Source organism: Oenanthe melanoleuca, chromosome 4 (genome assembly GCF_029582105.1).
Source record: "Oenanthe melanoleuca isolate GR-GAL-2019-014 chromosome 4, OMel1.0, whole genome shotgun sequence".
NCBI lineage: Eukaryota > Metazoa > Chordata > Aves > Passeriformes > Muscicapidae > Oenanthe > Oenanthe melanoleuca.
The window spans coordinates 52,220,380-52,247,100 of NC_079337.1; the positions used below are offsets into that span (position 1 = coordinate 52,220,380).

The 26,721-nt window shown below is 39.4% G+C and overlaps 1 protein-coding gene across 4 annotated transcripts in view; it reads left to right on the forward strand.

Annotated features, from left to right (window-relative positions):
* Positions 1–11,152: 11,152 nt before the first annotated feature.
* The window catches only part of CCDC149 (coiled-coil domain containing 149), a 51,376-nt gene continuing 35,807 nt past the window's right edge, over positions 11,153–26,721 (forward strand). The window contains exons 1-5 of one of the 4 annotated variants that reach the window (XM_056490035.1): positions 11,226–11,311; positions 12,054–12,101; positions 12,225–12,311; positions 19,493–19,654; positions 20,177–20,215. In XM_056490035.1, the coding sequence (XP_056346010.1) occupies positions 12,279–12,311; positions 19,493–19,654; positions 20,177–20,215 (234 nt within the window). In that variant the 5' untranslated portion in view covers positions 11,226–11,311; positions 12,054–12,101; positions 12,225–12,278. Of the gene's footprint in view, positions 11,312–12,053; positions 12,102–12,224; positions 12,312–19,492; positions 19,655–20,176; positions 20,216–26,721 lie in introns of all 4 variants that reach the window. The other 3 variants (XM_056490036.1, XM_056490033.1, XM_056490034.1) reach the window with 3 other exon arrangements.

A 26,721-nucleotide genomic window follows, 5' to 3' on the forward strand; every position in this document is an offset into this window, starting at 1 on the left:
ACAAAACACACCACCACCATGTTCATCCTGGTGTATAAAGGCTAGAACCACTCCCTAGCTTTTCCCCAAGTAGAAACTTCCTTTTCTTTTTAGTCCTTTAATTTTTCCTTTAATTTTTTTTTTTTTTTTAATCTGTTGAGGTGGAGCCAGTGTTTGTCTTCATATATTCTACTGTTCCCATTATATTCTCAGATGGATGTTGAATGCACTTGGCTTAGCTCAAGCCTATACCTTCTACATCCCTGGCTTTTTATGGTAGGTACTCATCTTGTTTGGTCAATTCTTCTGCTGGCATTAGCTGACATTCTTTGAAGTCCTGTGTCACACACATGAGCCACACTCACAGGGAGCAGAGTGAATTCTCTGTGAGAACCACAGATTGATCTGCCGGACCCAGCTCTTGTGTATCTCTCCTGAGGTGATGGTCTAACAGCACCCTGAGAGACCCATGTTTGACACACATAGCCTGTGCTTACACCCCAGTCTACTGCCAGTAGCTGCTCTTACAGTCTTTATCCTTGGCTTGTGTTGCTGGACACTCATGTAGGATGTGCTGTAGTGCCTCACAAGTGCTCTGCAATGGCTTCTGGTCCAGCTGCACATGTAGCTCAGGCTCAAAAGCAACTGTCTCTGTACACAAGACACAGTGATCCTCACTACCCTCATTTGAGAGATTGGAACCATGGGCTGGCCACTGGAGGATCTGGGGATTCAGGCAAGGAAAGCCTCTCCAGTCTGGGGTTTTTTAGTTATGAACTAGTTCCTCAGTCAGGCCCTGCTCAAAGGCAGACAAATAAATAAATTAAACAAATAAATAAATACAAAGTCAGATAGAAAAAGGGCCCATCTAGAGTCAGACAGCAGAAAGAAAAAGAAACACAAAGAGGGGGAGAAAAATATAATGCAACAAAACCAGGGAGATTTAGAGTAGATTCATTGTAAAGAGGGAGAGAATAGGAAAGGGAAGCTGAAATCTAGAAAATTACTCAGTAGGCTAATAAAGAGCATGTTCTCTGATTTAAATTGTCCTTCAGTTAAACTCCTATGCTTTTATTTGGAATTAAGATAAGGAAGGTGGACTTGCCAGCACATAACAAGCTATATTTTTTTGGCTTTTCTTTTAGATATTGCAGATCTAGGGGTAATATTTCCTGTACTGCTTGAGTGCTCTATAGCACTCAATTCTATGTAACCATGTCACAGAATGCAAAAACTTTAATAACTCCTGTATCAAAAAGAAGAATTGAAACCCTGGCTTTTCTAAGGTCAATGAAAAAAATTCTATTTCACTTCAATGAGAACTCAGGATTTCATCTCAGACATAAAGGTTGTTCAATATTGAGAGTTCTGTGAACTTCAGGTCATCACCAATGCCAAATCTTGGGATTCAGGTGTTTTTTTCCCTAGAAGCTAATGTAAGTTGGCAGGATTTTCTCCCATTCCTCATAAAGCAGAGAGGCTGCTCCAGAGTTAGTAAAAAGAAGAATTTCTCTGTGTAGCATAGCAGGGGTAGGTTTCACAAAGGTGGTTAGAAAACAACCATTTGTACACAGGACTTTCGATGAAGATATTATCTCCTCTTAATCTGAGAATTCTCTTTTTTCCTGGCTGCTGGGGAGCAGTGCTTTACAGACAAACACAAAGGCAAAATAGCCATGTGCTCTGAATAACTTACATTCAAATTAGATCGACAACATAATGAAAGCTTAATAATGTTATATTTGGAAGTCATTGATAGAAATCATCTTCAGCTCATATCTTGAGAGGATAGTAGGATGAGTGGTTATCTATGCCTCTGCTACTCTGCTTCTTCTTTCACAGTCATTTTCTTCTCTCATCTTGCCTGGCACTCTTCAAAAATAGCCTCTTTAAGACATGAAATTTATCTTTATTCTTAAAAAAAAAAAAAAAAAAATCCGCCTAACTTTCTGGATGGACCCTTATAATGCTCTGATAATGTTTTAGAGTTGGTGTACTCAAATCCTCACTGATTTCCAGGATGGGTCTTAAATCACACATTATATACTCTTATCCACCAATACTCTGCTCTGGATTTACAGTTCCAGTTAAAGTTAGATCTGTGAAGGAAGATGACATCTTGCTGCTCCCTATCTTTATAAAATACCAATCGATTTAAGGGTTTAACTTATTGTTATAGTTTATCCTGAACCTTCTGAATCACTTCATTGAATTTTAGCTGTAGCTATATAAAATTCCATACACTGAAATTGTTTAGCCACACTGAGAATGTCTATGCTATGATCCATCACTGCCACTAACTGCCAGCAATAAAGAAATTCTTCTTTATTCTCCACTCATTTAAGTGAATCTCAAAAACTACTATTGAATACCAGGAGTACATCTTACTAGGTTTTAATTTTTTTCTTCTTATTTTGAGAAGCATTAATATTTACCTGAAATGCACTTCATTGTTGAGTGTCTTCAATAGCTGTCAAAAAGAGACACTGGGAAGACCCAGAGAAATACAGACTTGTAAGACTGTAGTAATGAGCAAGATAATGGAAACATTTATAAGGCAGATTACAATTCATTTAGGAATGTGATTTAGTAAAGGGAAAGCTGCCTGGTTCTGCTAAAAGAGGATCATGTATGACAAATGTATTAGGGTGATTTCAAAGCAGTTCTGAGTTGATAAAGATGAAATCGTTGACATAATTCATCCAGATTTCAGGAATGTATTTGTTACAGACTGTACAGGAGATCAATTTACAAGGTCAGGAAGCTGAGCATAGGGGACAACTCTTGAAATGGAATACAAATTGGTTGAGGCACAAGAAACAGATGGTGTCAGTAAAATGAAACAATTCAGGGTGTGATGAGGTACGGATTTGCCGGAATGTGAATACCAACTACCACACGATTCAGGTCCCAAATCATTTGTTGCGCTAGGAATGTGGGCATGGGCAGGTCTTCAATGCTTTGGAATGAAGAGACTTGCAAACCACTCTGGGGTGATTGATTGAAAACAACCATGAAAATGCAAATCATGGTGGAGAAACCCATGCAGTAAATGCACTTCTCAAGCCCTCTATGGGCAGTAGAAAAATGCCCAAAATTCACAGGTGATTAACCACTTCTACCTGCTTTTTAACACCATCTGTGCAACTTGTTAAATACCAAATTGAAACAGATACATTTTCCTGGTGTGTCAGAATCTACCCAACCACTAAATTTGAAAAAAATGACATTGTGCTGTTAGTGAAACCCATGCACAATGCAGAATAGGAAGTGTAGTGTGCACTTTCCATCAGCAAATCCAAGCAAGAACCTTAATAACCAGGCTTAATAACTTCTTCTTACAGAGTGGATTCTTTTCTCCTTGTTCTAGGAATAGATTGAGAAACAGCCTAGAATTGAGTACAAATATGGCTCAGAACAGCAAGCTCATAGGGGAGGTCCTAAAAACTAGCAATGCTAAAACAAATGCTCATTCTCTGTGTACACAGATTGGCTGAAACACGAAATGAGGGGCCACATTGTTGCACGCAGGTACAAATCTTATAAAATAAAAGCTTTATAAAATCAGGGCTTAGGCTTGTTACTTCTGTGCAGCTAAGTGCAGCTAAGTGCAGCTAAGCAGCTAGTTAAGTTCCCATGGGAAGGAATTGAGAGAATGAAAATCAGTTTGCATAATAATCTATTCCTGGGTGAAAAACAGGCTGCACCTGTAATAACAAGAGATCTGTCCCATGAGAATCAGTGAATAAAATATGTAAACTAACAAAAATAGAGATTTGAAGATATACACCCTAGCCATTTACTGACCAATGAATTGAGTAGCAAAAACACTGCTAGCCAATTGGACTTAAACAAAAATCTGTAGAAACTGTATAAAAATGGGTTATGAGAATAAAGAATTGGACTTTTCTACATGAAGAAACTGAGTCCTGTCTGCTTTACTGTAAGACCACATAACTCAATACACTCTGTTAGATGATATGTTATTGTTTCTTTCAAGGGAGAAAGGCTACACATCTTAAAGTTTTGATGGAAATTAGGCACCTTATTGCATTTAAAGTTCTGCCATGGAACTTAGCTTCTAGCCTAAAGAAGTTACTTGAACAGTGTGATGCTTTTGGACCACACCTCCAACAATGAAAGTGTTAATTAATTGTATTTATTCCACCCTTTAAATGTATGCACTTCTAAAAACAAAGATACTTCTACTTAATGAGAACGTTGATTTAAATTCTGAAGTGTGTGACAGAGAAAACTCTTCATGAGGAAATAGTTTTGGGAAAACATGTAGAGTTTGACCTATTCAGCTGAGATCTGAGTCTTTGTCTCCTTACTTTTGGATACCACACCGAATTGCTAGTACATAGCCACAAAACCACTTCTCGTGCTCTGCTGGCAGGTTTCAGGAATCTCACTTTTAAAAGACAGTAGATGTAAACCAGATGGCTAAAGAAAGTACAAGAGATACACATGACATGTACAAATAGATTGAAATCAATTTTTTTCATTCATTTCAGTATGTTTGGCTTAAATTGTGATTCAGAAACTGTTTCATAACTTTTATTTGGCCCTCTAAGCAGTCTCTGGAGAACAAGTCAAGGGCCAGGGAGAGACACTTCAGCCTGTGATTTCTGCCCACTGCTGAATACAATTCGGAGCCCTCAACCACTACTTCATCTAGTTTTATGGAGCTCTTCTTGGTACTGACTGTTTGATACCTCCACAATTTGTCAGAGTTGAATAAGTAAATATACTGTCCACATATGACCTCTCACTAGGACCAGGAGATTATGTTTTAAATTGATTCAATGACAAACAAGCATGATGAAAAAAAAACCCAAATTGTCTCAGAAAGAATTTATTTTTAAAATAAACAGTAACAAACTAAGAACAATAAGGAAAAAGGTATGAAGTTCAAAGGTAGATCAAGCAGTATTAAATAAATTAAATTTAGAGACCTATTTTCACTGGAATAATAACTTAATAAGATCATTATCTGATAAGTTAAATGGATAAACCAAGTGAGATTCTGGAGGAACATTACAACTTTTACATAGTACCTACATCTTGTCCAGAGCAGTTAAAGGGAAAGCATATACTTACAAAATGCTCCTAAGCAACCTGGTAATACTAGGTATAAGAGCAATAATCTGACACTGAACAACTAGAATTCACACAGGAAAGGAAGCAAGTGGTGTCCCCATACAAGAGAGCAGTAGGGGCAAAGAAAAGAGACAGCATCTACTCCAATGGCTCTTGTGATAATTAGAAGGTTCTGTTTCTTTCCATTTGATTCAAACCTAGAGCATACAAACATCTTAATTATTTCTGTTAAATCTGTTGCACTTTTATAACTAAGTATTGATGTGAAGAGAGGGAGAAGTTATATCCTTTCTATAACACTCTTATCTGGGATGAGAAATAAAGCTTCAGCTCTTGATTCAACTGCTTTTACTAACTGGACAAGTTTCCAGGGAGATAACAGAATGCTCACCAAACTTCACTTAAAAAAGGCAGAGTCTGAAGTCCCAAAAGCCTGTGTAATTTGGACATGAACCAGGCAAGCTTAGCTCAGTGCCATTGCCATTCTGAAGCGTGTTGTCAGGGTTTGATGGGAAATTTCCTCAAGAACCCAGAGAAACTGCACGCCAAAGCTGAAAGATTTTGTTTTGTTTCCAGACAGACATTTTCAAATGAAAAATTATTTTGCTATGATATCCTCAGTAAGTTTTGTTTCAATTCCATTTTTTTGCTCTTTGCCAGTGGGCTTTCTTTCTTTATGCTCTCTAAATTGACTAGAAAGAACAGGATCAAGCTGGCTGCACTTTATGTATCCCATCTCGCTCTCTGCTTACAGTCTGCTGAGTATTGACCACATATGGAAAGTGATGGTCTTCGTGCTGAAGAGTCTGGGATGGCCACAGCAATAAACATTTCTACAATGGTCTGACAGTTTTCAGGGATTTGACATATTCCACCAGTTGAAAATTGAACCTACAAGTCTGAAAAATCATTCACATGTCGGATTTGATGGCAGTACTGGGTCACTCTTCAATTTCACAGTAGCAGAAAGTAGCGTGAATTTCCCACCTGGATTTTTAGTAAAATGAACTATTTTTATATTTTTCTAGTGTACTCAGAGGAACATAAAATGCAATACATGTTTGCTTAGTATCCATCAGTTGTGCCTGTCTGAATCACTTGACAAAATATTTTCTCTGATCTTATACTCGATTTTTAGTTACATCCATAGCAAGAAAATTTAAAGGAAGATAATAATAATGCAGGAGGGCAGTGAGAGACTTTCAAGACTCTCTTGAGAGACTGTCTTGACAGGAGGAATCTGATGCCTCTGGGAAAACAGAATTCATTTACACTAACTCTATTCAACTGTAATGACAAGCCTTAAAACAGGCTCTGAGACGTACTTGTTTTCTTTACTGCTATCTTTTCATTCCTACGGAGTTTTTCTTATTCTTATGATGCAGGAAGAGCCACAAATTCTGCTGGTGAACATAAATTGTTATTAATTCCTACACAGTTATTTGCTATTACTAGGATAGACAACAGTGCCAAACTTTTCCAATACAGCCTAGATCAAACCAGCTAATTTTACAGATGCTTTTAGAGAACTTAGAGACCTCTTGTCCAAGTTGAGTTTGATGCCACCAGCATCTTGCAGAGCCTCATCCACAGCCTGGTGTTCCTGGGGAGTTTCAGTGAAGACCATACTTGGTGTCAGGCTAAGTATGTCCACAAAAGAGAATGTTTGAACTGAACGGTTCCATGTAATGGGTGCTCGCTAGCAATTTTTAGGGGCTGGTTTCCTGCTCTAACACCTGTGTCCACCATCCAACCCATTTTTTGAGCACTTCCACCCTAGGTAAGCTAGGAAGAACCCAATCAGCTGTTTTCCAATGAAGACTTTGGTATTTGGAGTCCAGAGGTTTCTCTAGACAGAAGTGTGCCTAACAGTTAGATGCTGCAACATCACAGGGCTTTGGAGAAACCAGGCTTTTAAACAAAATGATTCAAAGCACTTGCATATAAACTTATGCATAAAATATTACTACTAGAAATCTATACAACAGAACACTCTAGACAGTCACTCAGAAAATCTCAAAATTAGGACAGTTTTCTTGGTTATATGTGTTTGTTCATTTCCAAAGCAATTTTGTTTCCAAGCTTGCAGTCTCTGCCCTGCCGTCTTACAGCTTTCCCCTCAATTCTTTCCATGAGTATCCTGCCCACTACCTGCACTCCCTGCTCTTAACTGCTGCTTTGCCTTGGTTTTCTCCCCTTTGGCCTCACCACCAAGTTTCCTCCTGGAGTGGGTTTGTGCAGATCATTCCTGTCTCTTCCCTAAAATTCTTTTTTCTACTCTCTCTCTAAAAGAGATACTCTACTCTGAATTCCAGTATTTAGTTGCACCAACTAACAGTCATAAGATAGCTTTAAAAAAGCAAAAAATAAGAAGAAAATAAAGACTGCCTCCAATTTTAATGCTACAGGAAGCATCAAATACACAAAAGAAAGCAATATATTGAAGGTCTGAAACCATTGAAGAGGAAAAGAGAAACACCATCATTTCTTTGTTGTTTGCCTAAGATGTGTCCTTCACAGACTTGACTGGCCACAAAAGGATTCAACACAAATTAATAACTGCTTCTGATCTGCAGATCATGTTGTCCTGCTGACAGATCATGCACGGTGAAGCAGAAGAGCTGATACAGGATAGTGAAACCAGCAATGAACCTAAGAAAATTGAGAAGGTGCAGCTGGAATATAAATGGACAAAACACAGCCTCTAGAAAAGGAAAAGCAAAAGTAATGGAAAGAAAATAAATATGGGAACAGACAAAAGTTAAATGTAATGGTAACCCAAATACAGTATACCTCCTCCAGAATGTGTGCTCAAAGTTTTGAGCATGTGGTTATCATCAGATTAACAAGAACATGAAATAGAATAATGCAAATATAAATTACCAAGAGTACTAAAATGAATGTTTTATCTTTGATAGCTTATATCTTCATTCAGAGGTATTTAAACCCCAATTAAATTGAACCCTGAAACATCCATGGAGAGTCAGATTGAATCAACATTCAGGAGACAAGCACTACATGTTTTCATCACACTTCAATTATGTAGCCTGTCCAGATCTTAAGGATTTACACTGTGTTTTTGCTCATATATTTCCTTACAGCTGAACATAGATATAATAATGATGTTAGTACAGCAGACAAATGTTGACAAAAAGAGGCAGCAAAACTTGAAGCAATCCCTTCATTGGCTTACCTATGGATACAAACTCAGGCTATTTTCTTTCTTAATTTATGACAAAGATGCTGAAAGCTGTGTTTTAGAAATGTTGATTAAACCTCCTACAAATGAAAACTTTTGTTTAAATCTCTTACATGTTTACCAGAATACTTGCATCAATGAGCCACAGTAGCTTAGATCTGATTCTGAATGTGTAATTTGTTCAAGCAAAAAAAAAAAGTTTTTTAGAAAGTTTGGAGCTTTCTTAATGAAATGTAGAAAATGCTTAGAGAAGTGGAGGGTAATCTGGTGAAAAGACAGATGAAATCAAGATACTAAGGGAAAGATTGATCACAAAGCAGAATTGCAGAGGAGGAAGATGAAACACTAGAAGCAGATAAGTTTATCTAGTGAATGTATAGAGGAAGAAAGCAGAGAAGATAACAGATCTAGAGACAAAGACAGAGGGATGGTAGCTGAAGAGGAAGGTTGAGAGATGATTTTTTTGTCTCAGGCGTTCAGTGTTCTTCTAATACTGGCAGGGCAATGGTGCAAAAGCAGTTATTGCAGCAGGCAGGAAAAAGAAAGAAGACACCCTGTTAGTTTTGCAATAAAACAGCAGACTAGTACTCCTGAAACCTGCAATTTTTGCTTCCTGGTTTTGCTTGAAACTTCAGTTTTCTTGGGCAAGGTAATCACTACGCTCTTCAGTTTCCTATTTATAAACTAGGGTGATAGTATTTCTTTCCTGTCACCTTCTTCTCAACTTAACATAACTGTCTGAGTTAGGACAGGGCCTGGATCTCAATCTGTTCCTGCCTAGAGGCTGGCAAAATAGCCTGGCTTCCACTGGGACTGCTACATTGGAGTTTTGCAGTAACCACGAGTAGGTAAGGCAGAGAGGAACAGAAAAAGCCAAAGAAAATTACAGAAGTCTTGATATCAGGAACTAAAAGTAATTACTTAAAAATACATATTTGGGTTCTTTTATTTTCTTTCTGATCCTATCAAATGTACTCAAGGCACATTTCAACTTATTTTTAATTTATTCCCTTGAATCTTACTTTTACTTCAAAAGAAAGTGGTTATTCTCATACAAGAGCTTGGGCTTTCTGAAAAACACCAGCTCTCATCAGCCTTTTGATAAAATCATAAGAGCTGAAAACATTGAGAGTTCCTTTTGTTTTAATAACCTCTCTTTCTCGAATATTTACTTCTCATTTGAATACTTATCATCAATAAAAATTAAAACCCTATGTTTGTGAGGAGTGTGAGCATATTTGGGATTAAAATGAGTGACATCCCTCAAAAATAAGGGCTTTTGAAGGGTTATCTTTCTTAAAACAGTGCTCTTTCTGCAAGAGTATTCTGAATCCAGCATGCTACACAACCAAGAAAACAAAGGAGAGAAATTCTGTAAATGAGAAGCATAACTAGAAAAAAGATTCTGTTTGGTTCATCTGCACTAGCAGTTGTATAACTTTAATTATTAACAACATGAAGAAGATTACTGCATTTCTAATATAATTAACAATTCTTTTAAGCAGTGGTTTAAATTATAGTTCTTTTTAATTTCATTTTCATTATTTGCTATTTGCCTGTGCAAATAAGGTGCTGTTTTCAGAAACAGTTTGCTGAGAAGCCTGCAAGGAGATGCAGGATTAGGATGTATAACACACATGACAAGGTAAACCACAGAAAAATATGGACAAATAGCAAAGAGAAATGTACCCTCTCCAGCATTAGAGTTACAGAATGCCTAGAGATGAGGAACAGCTAATATAAGAGAATTTGTCTAAGTTAATAATTTGCAGGTGAAATGTATGAATTTTGTAACTATCCAACTAAAATTCCATACTAAAACTAGCTGTTCTCCTGGACATTTTTTATTTTCTTTTTAATATGGAGATAACCACAGGCATTTATTAAAATTCATAATCTTCCATTCAAAGAGAGTTCCTGCTGAGTTTAGATATGGCCTATGTTTCTTTCCATATATGCCATTAATTAAGCACCTGGAACAGAAATGTTCTTGGTGGCAAGGCCAAGGCATCAGCTGCTCAAAGGGATGTGAAATTGTCAAACAGAGCTCTCTAAGCCATTTTAGAGAACAGGAGGACACTGTGCCTAGACACCAAAACATAAACAAATTTTAACAATGGGGAAATTGTGGTAAGGAACAAGGCATGCATATTTTATCATGTTGTTTCGTGCTGTTTGTGGTGTTACTGAAAACAAAGAGTACTTGTGGGTTAAACTGCTCAAACACAAGCGATTATGCTTGGGCACTGCCTGGAAAACATAAGTCCTGGGGAGACTCGCCGTGTTAGGAGTACAACAAGGATTGCACATGATGCGCTCATGGCAGACCCGGTCTATGGGGATGCTGTACCCACGGGAACTGCGGAGGGCACGGCTGGAGCGGAGGCACCAGGAGGGGCGAGCAGCGCTGTGTGGGTGCCGTGCTGATGCAGGAGCGTCTGAGCCAACAGGGGAATAAAGAAGCCAGATCAAGTGCTGGGTCATTCGATTTTTACATCTCCGTGAATTGAGCAACAGCGGATATCTGTGCCCAATGTGGGCAGCGTTCCACTCTCATGTTTAGAGAAAGTGGTTGCCTTGTTCCTCCCGCTGTGCCTTACATTACACACACACAACAGAAGTTGTATATATGTACATATGTTACGCATATATATAATACTAAAGCCGCCCTGATGCCGCTCCCCTCATCGAGTCCTCACGGAAGCCTGGCTGTCCAGAGCCTGGGATGGCAGCAGTGCCAGCGGTTATGCAGGAGCGCCGCAGGGAGAGGAGGGCCCTTCCCTGGACACGCAGCCAGCACGGCCCTTCGCGCACAGCCCTCGGCAGCCGCCGCTCGGCCCCGCGGCCCGGCCCGGTCCCGGCGGCGCTCGGGCGGCAGGGCGGGCCGGCAGAGGTGCCCGCAGTCCCCGCCTCTCCCGCGGGTTGCTCGGCGAAGGCCGGGCCGGGAGGAGCCGCTCACCGGCGCCGCGGCCCGCCGGAGCCATGGGCTCCCACCGCAGCGAGAGCGACTGGCAGGGGCTGCTGAGCGAGGTGAGGCGGCGGGGGGCCACGGGCCGGGGCCTCGGGCGGCGAGGCAGAGCGGCGGGCGGGCCCGGCTGCTCCCCGCGCCTCGGGGAAATAAATGCCGCGGAGAGGGACACAGCGCCGGCTGCGGACCCGGCCCGAGCGGGCGGCAGCGGCGGGCGCCGGGCTGTGCGGAGCCGTGCCGAGCCGTGCCGAGCCGTGCCGAGCTGTGCCGAGCTGTTCCGAGCCGTACCGAGCCGTGCCGGGCCGCACTGTGCCGATCGGTGCCGAGCCGTGCCGGACACGGCTGCGCTGTGGGCCACGTCTGCCGCTGGCCCTGCCCTGCACTGCCCTGCCCTGCCCTGCTCGGGCCGCCGCCGCGGCCCTGCGCTGCTGCGGAGCACCGGCAGCAAGGGCCTGCGAACCTCTCCGTGTGTACAGAGCGGTTGTAGGCGCTGCTGCTGTGGCTGGTTTGACGCCGCCGAGGATTCCCGGGGATGGCCGAGGCCTCGGGCCCGGAGCAGCGCAGCCCAGCTGCGGCACCGGCCTGGGTGACCGGGCTGCCCCTGTGCCCCCTGCCTTGTGTTCTTCCTTCGCTTGAACCGCATAGGAAAGGATTTTGAGACCCATGGTGACATTTATACTATGGGAGAAAAGCATGTAATAGCACCGTGCCCATGAGCCTCAACAGGTGGAGGATTTTCCAGTTACATGAATAGAAACTTTATTGTGCACTGCATCCCCATTAAAGCATCCACATCGTTTACAGGTACACATTTTCACGTAGGATAACTTACCAAACTCAAGCCAACTTGAGGTCAGTATCATTTAAAGGAGTATTATTGAAGACAAATCTGTTTATTAGCCAAACTCTTGAAATAAGTTGGCATGCGGATTTTTACATTGCATTGCTGTAAAAATAATATGTTTATGCTTACAGCTAGCAGATAAAACTTCTGTGCAAATGGCATTGGCCTGACTGAGTCTACTGTCTATGATGCACACAGGTGAATTACCCTTTTTTCAGGTAGGCTTTGCCTCCATTATGTTAACTGAATATAAGGCCTAAGGCCCTGACCTGTCAAGAAGATATTTGAGTTTAGGGTGTTGAACCTGTCACTACTCCTGGTGATTTCAATGGGAGTTTTTATAGCCCAGATCTGTGTACAGTAGATACAGAATTGGAGACTGTCTGTGGACACAGTACTTAGAATTACTTTGGAACTTTTTTACTTTTTATATAGTTTAATCTAAAAACTAAAATCCTAAAATTGAACACTTACTTCAATTTAAGGGCTTCTTGATTGTAGTAAAGTTTAATGACTGTGCTAAGATAAATTTTTGTAGGTACTTAAACATACACTTAATTTCTTTTTTTCAGGAAAAAATAGAGGCATAGTGACTTGTATTCTACCTTTCCCTCCTTTCTCTCTGTTTTCACAGCAGGCTTACAGCCTGTTTTTCTGGGTGAAGTCTGTAGTATGTGCTGTCAAGATACAGGTTTTCCTCTTTTGCCTTCCTCTTCCTTTGGCTGTTATAATTCACTCCGTGTGTTTTACCCATTAACTCCAATACCCTAATGGGTCTGTGAGAAAGCAGCTCAGACTTCTGAAGTAACTTGTAATAAATTTTTTGAATTTACCGTATCCCTCAGTAATTTTCTCAAGGCCTCCTACTTTCAGTGTCTGCTGGATAATTTTTCCCCCCTGTGTGTTTCATTAAAATCTTGAAATGGCTTTCAAAATACAAGGTTACATGGTAGCTCTAAACAAAAACTCTCCCATTGCAGGTGGTAGACAGTTGAAACATAAGATGGGGTTAAAAATCTTGGTGTAAAAGACCAGAAACTGATGTATTCAGACCTGTGGTCACATACTTTATCATTTGCATAAGCCAAATCCTCCAGGTTGAAAGGTAGGAGTAAATGAATACTTTTCAAAGCAACTGTAACTTTTAAAACTGTGGTGTAACAGGTGTTAAGAAAAGTGGTAAGGATGTATGTTTGGTCCTTATGCACAAACACTTGTACACACAGCTTTTTTTTTTTTTTTTTTTTTGTAGTTTGCCTTTTCATTAGAAAAAAGTTTTTTTTTGTCTGTTTCAGTCTTTTTCTATGTGTACTCTTCCTTGTCCTTTTGTCTTTAGTTCCATTTCAGTGCCTTTTGCTTTGTACCCTTTCACATATCTTTCTCTGTTTCCATTAACTCCTTTCTTGTTCTTTTGCTCCATATTTATGTATTTTTCCACTTACCTTACAGCCACATATATTTCAGGCCTAGTGTGCACCTGGTACTCTGAACAATCTTTGCACCACATGTACCTTGAGCATTCTTTAAACTAACTGAATAGGATGACGTAGGTAAGATACTGGGACAAAGCCAACTTAGCAAACACTGAAGTAGCATAAAAGAGTCATTATTTCCATTGATAATCTTACAAGCTGGATGCAGAAGAACTCACTTCAGAAGCAAGAATCCGCATAAATTTTACCTGTTCTTGAGCTAAGTTCATGTATTGGGGATGAATGTGTGGGGAGAGATAGATAGATAGATAGGTAGATAGATAGATAGATAGATAGATAGATAGATAGATAGATAGATGAAAGATCAATTACTCTCTTGAGTTACCATGTAATTTTTCTGCTTGGTCTCCTGGTTTTCATCTAACATTTATGTCACTCAGTGACCCACGTTTAGAGTATTTAAAAGCTATGTAAAGTTGTAGGATGAAGACCTGGTCAGTAACTGCTGGTTTGACACAAGAGACTGAGCTGTAGCAAGAACTTTCTTGCTGGTGGCCCAAGTCCTCCGTAAACCAGTGATCTTCATAAATGTCAAAATACTATCCCAAAAGTACATTCCATTCCTCATCCCCATGTCTGGAGTTGTTCAAGGCCAGTTTGGATGGGAGTCTGAGCAACCTGCTCTAGTTGAAGGTGTCCCTGCCCATGGCAGCAGATTTGGAACTAGATGATCTCAAGGTCTCTCAGATTTGCCAATTTCTAGAATTAAATCCAATGTCAAAATGCTTCTCTTTCTTTCATCACTTCCCTCACATTAGAGTGTTTAGTGTATGCTGTTTACAGCTACTCGTATGTGACTGTGCCTCCTAAAGTTAGTTTGAAGAGATATAATTTCTGTTTAAATTTTCATTCACAAGGGTCTATTTCTTGGTTATTGATTGTGTATGGTCAGCAGCACAGAGGGAGGTGATATGCTTGTCACTTGAGCCTCCTTGCCTAGTAATTTTGGATTTATCAGACTGTTGAGCAGTGGTTCTAGTTGAAATATCGAGATTTCAAAATGATTTCTAGACATGAGTTCTGAAGAGATACCTAGCCTGCTTGTAATTGGCAGAGCATACCTTTCCCATTGGTTGCACAATTTTTTATGTGGGCAAGAGAGAAAAGGAAGGAAAACTGGTGAGATTTTAATGTTCATATTATCTCTGTAACATTCAGTCATGTTTCCTTCTCAAACAAAGTGTGAAATGTAATTTGCCAAATCTCTATGAGTCTTTAACAAAGAGTCTCTAACAGGCTTTGGAGCCACTAGTTTAACAGCTTTTCTTAACGTGGACAAATGCAGGGGCTGTAGGGAAGAACAAAATGGAGCAGGTACTCTAAGGTCTCTGGTTGGTTGGGTTGGAATTGTAATGACTTTGACATTTGGAAAATGAGATAAAAATGCTGAGAGAGCTGGCATTGTGTTTTAGTGCGCTCCAAAATTCTCTGGAGCTGTGGGAGTACTGTGAAGACCTGCATGTTGGACTTTGGAGCAACAAAACAAGTGTTTGCTTTTCATGTTTCCATGTTTCAGGTTGGCTAAGAAACCCTCAGAGATGCTGTGAAACAAACAGAGAAAATTAATAATATTGTCCGATGCACTGCATGCAAAACTTCTGAGGGCTGGGCCACATGGCACAGTAGTGTTAACTACTAAATTGTGGTATTCCTGAATGGCCAGTGAATATGATGTGGTGTAGTATTGCCATCAAGACAAGACATGGTGTTCTGAGGAGCTGCTTATATCACTTCTATCATCAGTGAATGATACCAGCCTGCTTTGTGTTTCAGCAGCTGGGAGGCAGCCAGTAAAGCAAGAGCTGGGCAGCAGGAAAAGCAGAATTGATATGGTGGGATAAAACCAAGGTCACTGCATTATTTCAGGTTTTATCAGAGAGAAATCATATCAGGAAGTGAGATGGCAAGCAAATGGCCAGTAATTTTGTATTTCTCTGGGTGTCTGAGTGCTTGACTCTTTCAGATAAGTTAACAGTTTAATCTGAAGTCAAGGGGAGCAACATTATAGAAACACAGTCAACAAACATCCCAAACTACGAGATTGCAGTGCATTTTGGGACCCTTCAGTTTCTACAACATTGCCTCCAAGAGTACAGTTAGGAGAAATTTGATAAAACTTAAGGCACTATGGTAGCAATTGGATCTCTTGTTAAAAGTTGGTGAGTAGACTTCATGGTTTCTCAGCATGGTAGATGATAGGTTTCAAGGCCCAATGTAATGTAGTAGCCCTTCAGCATTTGAGGATACAAAGCCCACAAGTGTCAAGAGGAGACAGAATATGATCCACAGTGATTCCAAAGCACAGATTGGAGATAGTATCTCTGTTTCTACTCTCAGAAGATTAGATGCTTTCCATGACATTGTCATTAAATACCAAAATATAGGCCAGTAATATGTACAAATTAAAAAATAATAATTAAAAAACCAAAACAAGCTGATAGGAATTCAGTGTGTTTGTTGGTTTAAAAAAAGAAAGTTTAAAACCTTGACTGTGTTCCAGCTTCATCAGATTATTAGACCGTGTCTACAGCGTCATTAATGAGATCTACCCAGATTTGTCACTAAAAATAGCAATGGACAAATAGTAAGTGTTCGATGTAGAGGGTCACCTTGGAGCAGTTACATTCTCCTGTAATGTCTGTCTCTTTTTACTCAATTTCACTGAAGTAGTCATCTGGCTGTAAAGCAGTTCAGACAGTAATGTAGAATGTCGTATATATTTCTTTAATTATTATGATCTTCCTTGTAGCAATTATAATTTACTTTATTGCAGATAACAGCACATTGGTAGATAAGTCACTAGACAGATATGAAAAGTTGTACATTGTAACTTTTAGATTGAATGTATAGCAGCTGATTGTCATTTAACTTGTTTTTTAAATTAATAGATTATTTTGTACCAATAATTAAAAAGAAACAAAAAACAATAACAATATTTTATAGTAACTATACTGCATAACAGAGTTCACTTGTTTCACTGATAGACAGCACCTGAGATGTGGGCTTTCCTTCAGTTGCAGGGGCAGAAATCTCTTTGTGAGTGAATGCCAGAAGCTTCGACTGAATTCCTTTTTTCAGACTGTTTGAGAAAATTTGCCTTATTGCTTTCATTGCTCCAAAGCAACTTGTCACTCTCCTATGTTCTTTTTGACAGCATACCAATTTTGTTGCACTTATTTGTCCATATAAGGGAAATTGCTGATGGGACTCAGTTATTTCCCTGACTAGGACCCATTTCTGGCATGCGGTTGTTAGGTCATTTTATGGCCATTATTGCTACCTTGTTTTTTAACATTCAGAAACAAATGTATTGAATAACCTCTTTGAGGTCTGTCTTTGTGAAATTTGGTTTTTTTTCAGTAATGGTAATGAGAACTGCAAACATAGCCCTGTTGAATAATCACATTCCACAGAAATGCTTTGGCTTTATTGTTTCTTGTACCATAAGCCCATGGAAACAAATGATTACTTTATTACTGGTTTTATTCTGTTTATTTGGGAAAGTCAATATGTGTAAAAGGCAAAAATTACTTCAAAAAGTCTTTTATGTGGTCATTTTTGTAGTAAAATCCAAATAGTACATTGAGGAGAGATGCAGACACCATCAGTATATAGATCATCTAGTTGAAACAGATTTTAAACAAGGAGGCCATCATTATCCCTTTTCATTTAGACCCTGAACATTACTGTCCCCACAATCTGTTTATGGTTTGTTGTCCTCAGGCTAATAGGTAGTGGAGAATTCCCCAGCCCCTGCCAGTGCTGCTGTAAAAGGTGAAGCCTTCTCATATGCTCTGAGTGTGTCCTTTGTAGGGAGCTGTGACTCATGGCAGAAGCAAGAATTGTTTACTGCTAGGTCTGTATTTCCTGCTGGGTAAGTACTGGGTTTTAGAGTCTAATCCACATGCTCTGGTTCACTCCTGACTCTCATACATGGTATCATCCAGCAGCACTTGAAGCAAGGCTTGTAGGCACCTGCAGGTACTGTGGGTGTATAAGGCAAGAGTTTGGCTTCTTTCCACTCCCATCATGTGCATGGTATAGGCTGCTCTACTCTACACAGGTGTGGGCTGGATGGGCCAGCTTCATTCTTCCTGGGATTCTACCTGTTAAAGGATAGGATAGGCTACTTTGTTCAGGGCTTTAGGCTATTTGGGTTGTTTTGTTTTTGTTTTTTTTTTAAAGTGATTGTGAGGTTTGCTTTTACTCATTTTTATTTGCAACTACTCTATCAGATTGTTAGTATTTAAAAGCAATTTAGCAAAGGCTTATTTTAGAATTACTTAGGGGATGAAGCAGGGGAAAAAAAGAAGAGAGATTGACAAGTGTTTCACTGTAAGCAAGTTTGAAGCAATTTACTATAATCACTTACTGACAATATTAAAGTTTAGCTTCTCATACCTTTCAGTTCTTTATCAGGGGATTTGACATTTGTGTAAGGTATCAGTAAGGACATAAGTACATAGGTACACTTTGTTGATGCCAAGGCATCATAATCCAGAAAATTTATGGCAGGATTTCAACTTCGGTATTGCCAGAAATAAAATTAATCCAAGGTGGAAGTGTCCTTTTTGAGAGTTCAGATGCTTCTTGGAACTACTTTTCTAATTTCCTTCCCACTTTTTTGCAACTAAGCATTTACCATTTTTGGAAAAGGTTGTCTATACTAATATACCAAACTCAGTTTTTCTTTCCTCATTGGTCTGAAATTGAGGTTAACAAAGTTAATCCCAAGCAAGTAGTACATACAAAGAATGATTTTTGTCCCAAAGAGCAGCACTGACTTGAACAGTATGGAAGTGCTGATGTTCTTGCTTTGTGCAAGAGCCCATAATGACGAAGTATTCTTGTCAGGAGATATAATGAAACTATAAATTGTTTTCATGACTGCTGTGGTATTTGGTCTCTTGCAGATCACATTCAGAAAGTATTTAGAGCCACGTCTTATGTCAGTAACATCAGAAATAGAAATACATACTTTAGCATGTGCAGTGTCAGGTGATGGGTAATAAGAATTTGCTGATTGAACATCATGTTAAGTGAGAAAAGTTACCTGAAAGTTCTGATAGGTGACATTGAGGATGGCATGGACGTTACTCTTCCTTTCAATGGGGAAAGGCAATGAAGCAGATCAGACTAATGCAGAACAGCTAAGATTTGCGAGTTCTGCTTTGCTTAGTGCATGAGCCCTTCACATGAGAAATGATGGCTGCAGGGAAGGCTCATCCCTGTCTTCCTGCCCCTTTTAGGTGTTCGCAGCATTCCTGCATTATTTCCTTTTTTTTATGCCTCAAATGAGCATGTGCCTGTAGTATCACAGCATAATTAAGTTTCTTTTATGTGACATTAGGGCATCACACTGTAATTATTTCATAGTCAAGGTAAATGTTGGTTATCATTCATGCAGCCCCTTCTGCTGCAACATGGTCCCATTTCAGTGTCCAGTTGGGAGGCTGAGCCAGAGGATGTGGCTGGTAGTGGGGAGAAGGATTGCAGTGGGAGGTGAAGCTGGAACAATTGGTTGCTACCTGGGAGCTGGGCATTGTGAACATATGTAGAAAAGGGATTTTGCAAATGCTTCTTCCTTCTAGCAGCTTTGTCAGGGCTGCTGGGCAAATTGCAAGGTTCTTCATGCTACTGTATATAAGTAAAAGAATGAGAAACTCAAATTGGTAAATTTTTGTAAGTCCCCATGGTTAGGTGAACATGTGACATTACCAATGGATTTCAAGCTTTCAACATGAGATATCTTCCCCATGATTGTTATTAATGAGTTGACTTGTGGCAGACTTTGATCTTGTGCAGTCTTCCTCCAACTTTTCAGAGGAGAACTTGAGCCTCTTATACGCAGGAGTGGCTTGGGTAGAAATGGCTTGTTAAATGTATGGGTTTTTTCTCTTCTGCAGTATCTGGTGTGCAAAAGGAAACTTGAAAGTAAAAAGGAGGCATTGTTAATCCTTTCCAAAGAGCTGGACACCTGTCAACAAGAAAGAGACCAGTACAAACTTATGGCCAACCAGCTGCGGGAACGACACCAGTCTCTGAAAAAGAAGTATCGGGAGCTGATTGTAGGTTGTTCTTTATGAAGACTGTATAACTGGGGGATAAAGGTGAACCTCAAAAAAAATTGGGAAGAAGCCCATAACGGCTGCTGTAAAAATGTTTAGGTACTTGTTTGCAGTAGTCCTGCAGTTGCACAGCCCTGATCATATTATTACTCATTTGTTCTGCATTGATGAGGCAGTGCTTGTTATATAGGACACAGAAATGCAGTGCATGCTCTGAGGAAATTTGTTTCATTGATAATTTCATTTAAAAAATGACTGTGGTATTATTATTCCACAGCAACTTAATGTACCAGTATGAAAATTAATGCAACACAAATTTGTAATGAACTGGTGTTCTTAAACTGTAAACAAATCTTCAACTTTAGAAATGTTTTAAAGTTGAAGTTAGTATTACCGGTATTAATCAGCAGTATTTAAAAAAAAATTAGTTAAAATACATGTTAGACAATTAGATTCACAGAATTGATATAGTTTCTAGTTTCAGAAATAAGCTGCCAATAAAATATGTCTGTTTATTTGTAGGATGGGGATCCATCACTTCCACCTGAAAAGAGGAAACAGGTAGGAATTTTTTTCAGCTGATGTTATTTATCTGCTACAAAAGTACTTTGCAAAAGAATAAAAATATTAATTAAGAAATGTGGTAAGAAAGCAAGCATTTTTGAATATTGAAAAACTCAGTCTTTAAATTGTGAAATTTTGCTTTTGTCTACACATTTCACTATGAAATAGCTGAACTGTAGAATATATGGCTAGTGCTTTCATGTTCATCTGAGACTGAAATTGGTCAGTGTACAGAGACTTGAGGTTGTTCTCCTTGTTGTTTATTCTTCCTTATTGAGTCCTAAAATGGATTTGTGACAAGACTTCTCATACTTAAAAGTAAGCTGGGAATGCTTTGCCTGCTTTCCATAATTGTTAATTTATTGTTGTGAGTGCAGTTCTCCATTAAGTATTCTCCCAGGCCACTTGGACTCTATGAGTTATAAATAGTAAAACAATTATAATTGCATTTTATGATTCCCCTGAAAAACTTTTTGCCTGCTCGCATGCATTTTTGTTCCTGGATATCCACATAGTGTGTCCCTGTTGTGGAATGTTGGTTGTCACATCTTAAAATTATCTTAATTTTTAGAGAAAAATGGCACCCAAAACTCAATGTGTGGAGCAGGGAGATGAGGAGAACCTAAAAGAACAAAAATTGTTGCTGTAATTGCTATTTTTGGACCATGTTTAAAACATGGTCATTCTGTTAATGGATCAGAAGTTTTTATTCATCACCCTTTCCCTGACAGTTTGCATGCAGTTCTCGCTATTTGCTTAAAATTTTACGGCTTAGGGTTTTGGTTGCTTTAAACTAAACTTCCAGAGGCAATATAATTACTCCTTCAGGCACTTAAACAAATAGCTGCCAAGAAGTCAGTGGCTCAGTGTAGAATCTTTTAGCTTCCTCATTATTTAGCATAATTTATTTGCAATTCTGTTATTTCAACAGAATTCTAATAAAACTTTATGACCAGATATAAGTTTGTGCATTCTGAGTGTTGCTGAGGAATATCCAGTTGAAAGAAAAATCCAAAGCAGTGTATGGATCATTACAGAGATAAGTAGGAAGGGAGATTTGTCATCCCATAGCTTTTCTAATTCATCTTTCTTCTTTCAAAACAAGTAAAGCTGACAGTTGTTGCTAAAATACTAGCCAAATTCAGTCTAAATTCAGAAGCTGTGATTGTATTAAGTTTTGATGGCTTGTCTTACCAGGGCAAGTGCCTGGAAAACCTTTAATAATCTACCTAGGGGTTATTTTTCTTCTGAGGAAGTGATATATTCATGCTAGGTGGCAGTGAAAGAAAGAAAATGGGGTCGGTGATAGGTTCCCCCCTAGAACAATATATATGTTAGGTCGTACAGTAGTAGACTGTTAGTGTACTTCTTGAGTTTTCTTTTTCCTGAGAAGTGTCTGTAGCATACAAGGTGGATAACCTAGAGTAGTTAGTGCAACCTTTCTGAAGGAAAGTATAGTTTTGCTTTGAGAAATGCATCAGAGAATAGTAAAAGAAAGTTATGAATATTTTTCCATTATTACCATACATACATTTCTTAACATTTTCTCACCTAAGAAAGAGTGAAGTTCTCTCTTTCTTTTGTGCTTCTTCCATTCCCTTTTTTCCTGGAACCCTGGATGTGTGCTGGGAGAAGTTTGTGACCTCAGTCACTTTATAAAAGAAGACCCTGATCTTCCAATGAATTCTACATGACACAAAAGTGCATAAATCCTTAACAATTTGCTATCTGTTGCATTGGTTTGCCACAACTGAGAATTATTGCTTATTATTGAAATTTCAGTCTAGAACCTTAAATGTAATAGGTTAGTTGGAATTGCTACTGTCCTCTCCTTGTCTTCATTTTTCCCCTGTATTATCAATTATGTTTTGTGATTACTTAAAATTTCTTGTTTTCCACCATGCCTTCTCATCCTGTTTTCCAGCACAGGATTTTCATGTTTTTTATGGAAATATCATATAACTGGGCATTTTCTTTCAGCAAGCAGCTAACTCAAAGTCTGCTTTAATAACATAGTTACTTAAAGGTATCTTAACATGCAGTCCTCTGTAGTATTTTCCCTCTCAAAGCTGTGTTTGCATCTCGGATCTTTTCCAAACGAAACAATTCTACGATACGATGATGATTCTGTCCAAAGATTGTTCTCTGTGTATTGCCTTTTGCCAACAAGCAGAAAATAAGAAATGGTGCTATGGAAATCTCTATTTCTGCTGTAGATGTTCCACCATTAGTGTTGTTCAGAGCTTTGTGAACTGTCAGTGCTTTCCTGTCCCCTCATGCCTAACACTCTCAAATGGTGTGGTTGAAGGTAGTTTTACAGTGTCTTCTGGTGTCAGGTGCTGAGTAATTTTTGGATAAGTGGTGGAGGGGCCAAATGTTTCAGGACAATAGGAATTAGGAAGAGTGTGTTTTATGTTAAAATTTATCCAGACATGGTTGCAGTGGTTTAATCCCAGCCAGCAGCCAAGGCCCAGGCAGCCCCTCACTCACTGCCTCACCAGGGCAATCAGAGAGAGAATCAGAAGGATAAAGGCTATGGAACTTGTGGATTGAAATAAAGACAGTTTTATAGGAAAAGCAAAAGCTGCTGACACAAGCAAAGCAAAACAAAACAAGGAATTTGTTCACTACATCCATGGGCAGGCATGGTGTTCATCCATCCCTGGGAGAACGGGGCCCTTTCAAGCATAATGGTGATTTAAGAAGACAAATGCCATCACTCCAAACACTTTATATACTGAGCATGATCTCACATGGTCTGGAATATCCCTTGGGTCAGTTTGGGTCACCTGTCCTGGCTGTGTCTCCTCCCAACCTTGGAGTTGCACCCCCAACTTCCCTTGCCAGCACAGCAGTACAAAAAGCAGAAAAGGCCTTGGCTCTTATAAGTCCTGCTCAGCAGTAACAAAAACATCTCCATATTATCAGTCCTGTGTTCAGCTCAAATATAAAGCAGAGCCCCATATCAGCCACTGTGAAGAAAATTAACCCTACCTCAGCTGAAACCAGCACAATGGTAAACAGTAAACACTCCTGTTTTAAAAGACATGTTAAAATATTTCTCTGTCTACATAGCCTCTGCTGAGCATCCTATATAAGTAGAAATTCTACCATTCTACAGTTCTGCAATGATATGTATTTCTATGCATTAACTGTGATACAGGACATTATAATGGAAGTTTACTAGGTGTCTGTTGCCCAGTGTTGCTGCACTGGGAAACTTAAAAAACATAGATTGCGTTTCTAGCTTAATATATACTGCCTATTATTTTTATCTACATTGCTTAAATTTTCAGTTTAGCTTCAGTTTGGGAGAAGCTTTGCCATTAAAATAAAAAATCAGTGAATCCTTTGACCTTCTATATGAAATAGATGTTCTTTTAATACAAATGAGATCCTTTGAATAAACAAAGATGAAGTAAAATGCATGGTTAGGAAACTGTGCTGGGCCATAGTTCTAAATAGGCTTTCCTTAATTTCATCTCAGTGAGACCACTCAGTTGGAGATAATGGGTTTGCATGGGGGCTCTGTATCAAGAATAAAGCTGCAATGCATATGTCACTGGGGAGGCCTTAGATTTGTATTTTAAATGTATGAGGAATCAAATTAAATGGAACTGAACACCACAAGACCACAGAATAGTTGAGGTGGGAAGACAGCTCTTGAGGTCGACTAGTCCGATCTTCTTGCTCAAACATGACCACTTAGAGCAGGTTGCTCATTTTTGATTCTCCGTGACTCCACAGCCTCTCTGGGCAACCTGTTCCAGTGCTTGAGTGCCCTCACAGAAAACAGGGTGAAGGGGAAAGATCCTTCCTTCCCTTGTTGTCCTTTCTGAGGAGCCTGTATTCCTTCATCACAGCACTCCAGTTGTGTGAGCTATCCCACTGATTCTCCATGATCTCAGAGTTTGTAAGCCTGTAACTGCACACAGTCTTCAAACTCCTCCTGTTTATTCTCCTTGCTGCATGTGTTAGAGACCTCAGAGGGGCATTCAGGTGTGCTGGTTCTGTGGTACAGGCTTAGAGCTTTCCTGCAAGGCTGTTCTATGTTAGTCTCCTTCTCTACATGCCTATGGTCAAAGGATTTGGACTTCAGCTCAGTTGCTTTGTGAATTGCTATGTCCTTTCTCTTCCCATCATCCCAGCCTCTTGACTTGCCTACCCTATCCTGAGCTTCCTTATCCCCTCCCACATAATTTCAAGAGTAAAGCTCTCCTTTTGAAGTTCTCCAGCCTACTGACAAAGATACTTTTGCTTTGTGTAGTCAAGTGGATCCTGTGTCTCCCAAGCAGCTGTTGAGCCTTAGAGAGGATCCCATGGTCATAGAATAGTCTTTGGGGTTTCCAGTACTGAATCCCATAACATGATGATGGCATATTCCTAGTACAGAACACAACTTGATGGTTAATCTTCCTGCCAGCCAAAAAGTCCCACCAAAGAGCCTGAAGTCACGGCCCTTAGTGCTGTTACAGTTATCCATAGGTATCCCAAGGTGATTCATTCAAACCAAGATTCTGACTGCTTCAAGGACCATTGGTATCACAGCAGCATGGTACTCACTGAGATGTTGGTCGGACAGCTTATCTTCTGCTAGTGAATATGTTTGTGGGCCTGACTTTTTGGGGCAGGCATAACATCAGAAAGACCAGGGGTTCCAGACAGGATTATGCTGTGACATACCACAAATAGACCCATTTTGATGCCTTTCACTGCCAGATTCTAGCTCAATGTACTCGGCTATCACAATTCACTTCGGAAACAAGCTTCAGGGATTACCTTATGACTGTTCATGACATCATCATAAATAATGACTAATGTGGCTATTTCTTGTTAATTAATGAATTCACTAAGTTTTGCTTGCCTTGTGTTAAGGTGCAAAAGCTGCAATCAGAGTCCTGTGTGATAAAATCTGTGGATAAAATACACTACAGGGTAAGGAATAATTCTGTATTTATCTCACCGTAATGCTGTGGAGATTAATTTGATTTCTTCCTCTCTACAAGGGGTTTGAGGATGAAAAACATAATGCATGTGCTGAATGTGAACCAGTGCACTTTGCTTTGGTTTGTAGGTACATGTGTTTGACTCCCATAGCATGAGGTAGCAGTTGGAAAACAGTGACATTGTTTGTCCTTGCAACACATAGAAAGCAATGTTCCCATGGATTTCAAAATGTACTGGCTCCAAGAGCAGAGCCAGTAGAGAGACTTTTGTTTCTGGACACTGAAATCTTCTATTCCATTGGTCAGAGCACGTAGTAGTATGTAAAATCTAGAACTTGTTAGCCACACTAGGAGTCATTGCTTTATGAAATGACACCATTGTTTCTTCAACAAATAGGTTTTGCACTAACACAGAATCATAGAATCATTTAGATTGCAAAAGATCTCTAAGATTGAGTACAACCATTAACCTAATGCTGCCAAGTCCACCAGTGAAATCTAGGAGAGAAGAAATGCTCATTCTAATAGATGTGATAGTCCCTCAGGCCTGATATGTACAACAACTTCATCTCTGGTTGCTCTGTCTTATCTTAATGGAATTGAGAGACACTTGTGCAAACCTCTGCACCTGAGTACTCTCAATAAAAATTCCATCAATTAATTACAACTCTCAAAATGTTAAAGGGATTTTGATTCTTTTTATTATCTCAAAGTTTAAGATGTCTTCAGGAGCTCAAAATGTTTAGGAGAGGATTTTCTTCTTTTGTTTTATGTCAAGTGACTGCTTAGTCAAAGACTACTGCTTTGCTTTTTGGTGTTGTTTTTTGGCGTGAAAATACAACCCATATGAAATGTATTTTGTTTTGTGTACTCAGAGTCTTCTCTGAATTTTCATCTTAAAGAAAAAAATACAATAATTTTGGGGTTTTATTGTAAGGAAGCTACTGCTAAGGTGGGGCACCAGTTCCGTATCTTGGAGTGAACAGTGGTAGTTGGTAAGTAAAACAGGTTTTACTGTATTAATTCAGCCACTGCAATCATAGGAATTCATTGGAGGAGAAACATCACGTAAGTTTGATCAGTCACACCCATCAAGTGCGCTGAATGTTTCATCAAAATTTTTCTGTCAGACCTATAATTTCAGTGTTCTTCTTTGTTTGAAGGTGTGGCTGGAACAAACATAAAAGGCTGTAAATTGCAGTATAGGAATGTTTGTATTTAAAAATACTTTCAAACTGTAAAGGCACGTTGGAAGTTTCCTCCTCTTCCCCCTTCCCATATTACTTTTTTAGGTAGTACCCTAAAGGCAAAAAGTTCTTTTTTTTTTTTTTTTTTTTTTCAAGTTATGTGCAAGAGAATTGAGAGCTATATTAAAGACTGTTACTATCCATCATTTTTAAGGTGCTGTGAAAAAAAATAACACTGTGTGTATGTGTTGCTAGATTTGCAAAATAGTAAAGGAGCCAAACTCCAGTGTAGTGCATAATGCCAGGGATGACTAGTTGTAGTTACTGTTTTTTTCTCATCAGGCCATTGGTCACTAGTGAGCAAAGATCT